The sequence below is a fragment of the Gregarina niphandrodes genome, assembly GCF_000223845.1.
Source record: "Gregarina niphandrodes unplaced genomic scaffold scaffold00032, whole genome shotgun sequence".
Classification (NCBI taxonomy): Eukaryota; Apicomplexa; class Conoidasida; order Eugregarinorida; family Gregarinidae; genus Gregarina; species Gregarina niphandrodes.
In genome coordinates, this window is record NW_011645801.1 from 479 (window position 1) to 5,346 (window position 4,868).

General features: G+C 57.6%; 1 protein-coding gene across 1 annotated transcript; it reads right to left on the reverse strand.

The window, feature by feature from the left end:
* Nucleotides 1–2,748: 2,748 nt before the first annotated feature.
* Nucleotides 2,749–4,050, reverse strand: GNI_127740 (hypothetical protein; the record flags this gene model as incomplete). The annotated part of the gene is made up of 3 exons (XM_011133757.1): nt 2,749–3,656; nt 3,707–3,780; nt 3,824–4,050. 3 exons carry the CDS (start codon nt 4,048–4,050, stop codon nt 2,749–2,751), a joined length of 1,209 nt encoding a protein of 402 aa, XP_011132059.1.
* Nucleotides 4,051–4,868: the final 818 nt, after the last annotated feature.

The following is a 4,868-nucleotide window of genomic DNA, read 5'->3' on the forward strand; positions in this document are numbered from 1 at the left end:
CCAGCTGCGCCCAGGACATCGAAAAAATGATCAGAGAGTGCCTCATCTGCGCGAGACTCAAGACACCACCGGTGTACCAGCAAGGACTACCGGCAGGGACGCTGGGAAAGACCGCCGCCATGGGCGTCGTATCACTCGACCACGGGGGACCAATACACGCGGGAGGCGCCGACTGGAATATCCTCGTCATCATAGACCACACAACCCGATATATGATGGCCAAAAGGCAACAGCTTCCGAGAAACCTTCCGCGCCAAGGCAACGTACCAGCTAGGATGTAAGCACCTGACCGCCGAGCAGTACCGACCGCAAGCAAAAGGCATCAACGAAGCCTCTCACCAAGAACTACACAACGTACTCAAGGCCCTATGGCAAGAAGGCATCAGAGACATAGAACTAACGGTAGATGCAGCCACTCGCCTGCACAACGTAACGCCCCACTCCGCGACAAACACGCCCCCGCACGACGCAGTCTTCGGCAAACTCCCCACCCTCCCCATCCTGGACAAAATGCAGGACATGACCCCGCTGAGCTCGGAACAAGAACGCAAGCAAGTGCAACAACAAATGCTCCGAGAGCGAATGGCCGAGTCTATCCCTCTGTAATGGTTTTTTTAGAGCCTACATCTCGTGGTTTTTCAGCCACGGACTACGTCTCTTTATTCTGTTAACGGACTAACTAGCGGTTATTGTTTTGGATGAGGAGGGCGATCACCGCAGAAATTTGGCCTGCGAGGTTGTCGCTCATCCGAGTGAGACGGTCGGTGAGGACACCTACTGGGCGTCACGGCCATCAACAACGACGCCGAAACCGAAAACAACGACAATAGCGATGCCCCGGCCCCCCAACCCACCTTCCCTCAACCGAGGCCCCCCTGTAATGGTTTTTTTGAGCGATCGGTTCTGTTGCTAATTAGCTACTATTGTTGTGGTTGTTTTGCCGGGTGAGGAGGGCGATCACCTCGGAAATTTGGCCTGTGAGGTTCTCGCCCATCCGGGTGAGGCGGTCGTCCAGGCGGTCGTCCCTCCGCCGGGATTCTTCGTCCCTCCGCCGGGACTCCTCCCTCACGGCGGTGAGCTCTCCTCTCACCGCCGCAAGGTCCGCCTCCACCCGGCTCACCCGGTCCTCGAGGGACCCAAGCCGGGCCACAACCGTCGACCGCGCATCTAAAACCATAACTAAGTAATTGAGGAGTCAATCTTACGGGAGAGATCATGCGCGGCGACGAAGGCAGACCCCACTCGCCGGGACTGGTGAGGGCTCGCGGGGGCATTGCCGTGACGGAACATGTCCATCACAACACCACCCACGGCCCTCAAGCGATGCCCCAGCGGTGAGGTGGGCGGCGAGGGCGGCTGTGGTCCGGCAGGGGGTTGGGGGGGTCCGGGAGGGGGTTGGGGGGGTCCTGGTGGCGGTGGGGGAGGTCCTGGCGGTGGGGGGGGCGGGAAATCCTCCATGGGGTCCTCTTCCAAAAACACGACAACAACGGGAACAAGCATACTAGGGTGCGGTGTGTGCGTCTTGGCACACACGGAAAAGGTGCAACATACCCCGACAGCAACAACCACTTACTCATTTCTTTTCTTTTCGGCGCCATACTGGGTATTTTCGTTAAGGATGATTAATTGGCCTGGGAATGAGGATGGTGGCTCACTTGGCCGAAAGACGCCAGGATTTATCACGCCTTTCGTGATTTTTTTGGGACATAGCATCGGGTGCGTTGACTAACACGCAGCAGAATCCCGAACTTTGTCATCCCAACACAGCGAGTAATCTTTGATGCTGGTCGTAAACCATGTTCCGTCAGGACTTACTGCTAGGGCCCGGCGTTTTGGTGCCCCGTTGAGTCGGAGTTATGCTTCCAGAATCAGCAGCTGGTTGTGGGGCTGCGTGCCGTCCAAACTCTACGAAGGCCGGCAGACAGGTCCCGGTCGTTAACCCTGATGGCTCACAGCTCAAGCTTTTACCTGCTGAGCTGGCTGTGACTCTGTTGTCCTCGTGATGGATGCATCCGGTCTCGCTCGTTGGAGGTGCTCCCGTCTGAGACCCTCGAGCTTGAACTCTCCCTGCTGTTGCTCATATCATACTCGGCGGTCGTAATCGTGTCGTCCCTGTTCTTTAAAAACCCCGCCCTGGGTGCGACCTAACGAGGCGAGCCGTTTACGTCTTTGCCGGCTCAGCACGCCCCCACGGCTCGCTAAGTGAAGGGAGGCAGAAGTTTAGTAAAGATGCGCCGCTCCTCGTCTGGAATGGCACCCTGCCGTTGTCGTTTGCGACTGTCTTCCTTGTCCTACTCCAGGTTTCTCTGCTCCTCCACGTACTGTTCCGTGAGCCAGCGATGCAGCGGGTCCTTGCTCACCGCGAACATCCGTACCTGGTCCTTGTGGGCGTCGCACCTCTCGGCGCTGACCTGCTTTCGCGTAACCTCCGCAACCCGCATGGGTAACGACCACCTAGCCGGAACCCACGTGGGAGCTACCGGTCCTCCTCGCGCTCCTGCCTGCGGCCCTGGCTTCATTGCCACGACTACGATGTCCCCAACGCGCAGCTCCACGGCTCCCACAGTCTCCAGCGGTCGGTCCTTGAGCATCATGACACGCAGACGTTTCTCCACGAACGCCGCGCGGTTTCGCTGCCGCGTCTCCTCGTCGGGCGTCCCGGCCAACTTCTGAAACTGCGTGCACAACGATGCGCGTCCGTAGAGCGCCTCGTACGGGCTCACCCCAGAACTGATGTGAGGAGTTGTGTTATGAGCCCTGACAACCGCAGCTACCATGTGTAATAGATTCCTTTGCCTCTCCTGCCATAGCGCGCAGAGCCCGGATCGGAGCTCCTGGTGAGAAGCTTCGTTTATGCCGTTCCCCTGCGGTCTGTATGTAGCTGTTGTCAGGTGCTGCGACCCTAACCATTTGGTCACTACACCGCGAAATACTCCTTTGAAACTCGTCCCGTTGTCTAAGTACGATGCGTGGAATTCCGAAAGGCACCACCCAGCCTCGGTAGAATATCTTGACCATCTGCCGTGCTGCCACTAGGCTTGTGATCCACGCCCCCAGATACCGCGTGGCGTGATCCACAGCCACCAGTATCCACCAGTTCTGACGGCCGAGATTGAGAGGTCCAACGTGGTCCAGCGACACTAAATCCAAAGCAACAGCAGCATCAAGGTTGCCTCCCGGCACGGGATGGGTAATCGGAGCTCGACGGCGTTCGCGTGCAGACACGAGGCAGTCCTTAACCGTCTGCGCTACGTCCGCAGCCAAGCCCGGCCAGTAGTATAGGCTCATCACTCGTTTGCTGGTATTGAACCCGCCCATGTGACCGCTCGACCCAGAGTGAAACAACGAGATAACTCTGGTACGCATTCCTCCGTCGGCCGGTTCGCGTGAGCTAGTGCCCCCATATGCGCACCGTGCCCCCAAGGGCCATCTGTTCCACAAGCGCGTCATCGTCCGCGCTCCTGCGGCGTAGCGCGACAAGCAGTCCGCCATGCAGTTTCTCTCTCCGGACACGAACTCGAGGGTGAAGTCGAACCGGCTGAGCGCCGAGGTCCACTGAAACACCTTCCCTTTGTCCACACCTGTCAGGTAGCGGAGATTAGCATGATCGGTCTTCACAGTGAAATGAGCAAGAGTGACGTAGTCCGTCCACCTGTCTATAGCCCACTTGACAGCAAAGAGCTCTCTTTCACGGGTGTCTACTTACATTCGGCAGCGGTAAACTTCTTGGACACAAACTCCAGAGGCACCTCACGTCCCCCTTGACTCCGACGCATCCGTCTCAATGATATAGGGCTGGCCAGGCTCTGGTGTGTATAGTAACGCCGCCTCGACTCCTGCCTCCTTCGGCGCCTTGAAGGCGTCAGCTTGTCCAGGCCCCCAAGCAAACACAGTCCCCTTCTTCAGCAGGTCAAACAAAGGCGCCGTGTAGTCGGCAAATCTCGGGATGAAAGGCCTCAAGTGACCAACTAGTCCAAGGAAACTCTGCAGGCCGCGCTTGTCGCTAGGGACCTCAGCGTTCTTGACAGCATCGATCCTCTCGCCCTGCATAACCGCAAGATGTTTTCTATCCTCTCTAGCATCCCCGCTTCGTCGTCCATCGCTACGACAATATCGTCAATGTAACAGAGCGTGCTACTGTCCAGCACCTCCTTGAAAGACGCGTCCATAGCGCGCTAAAATCGGCCGGTGAGTTCTTGATCCTCGGAGATGTCGCATTGAAATCTGACGACATGTCAAGCGTGCAGTAAATACGATGGCCCGCCGCAGCAGGTCGCGAAGCTACTGGAGCTAGGAGTCATCCGACCCTCCAAGAGCGAGTGGGCTGCCGCTCCTCACTTCATAAAGAAGAAGGCCGGGGAATGGAGGCAATCGATTCCTACTAGGAGAAAATGCGTTCTGCTACATTGACGACATCGTCATTTGTGGACAGGACTTCGACAGCAACGGGTTAAGCTCTTCCTGGAACAGTGCAGGAGGACCGGTTTCTACTTGCGCCTGGACACGAGCGAATGGTTCAAGGACGAAGTAAAGCACCTCGGGCACGTCGTCGGCCAGACGGGCATAAAGGTCCAGGAGAAGAATCCTCGAGCAATCGTCAACGCACAGCCCCCAACAGGAAGAAGGAGCTACAAAGCTTCCTAGGGATGTGCGGCTACCTGAGACCCTTCATCCCCGAGTTCTCACACATCACGGCGCCGTTATTCGACCTGCTGAAGAAGGACAAGACCTACGAGCCGCGAGACGTGCACGAGAACGGCTACGACCAGCTCCGACACGCCGTCCAGAACACCGTCACGCTGCATGCCCCCACCGACAATGGCAAGTACATCATAGAGACCGACTCGTCCGAGTTAGTGGTCGGGGTT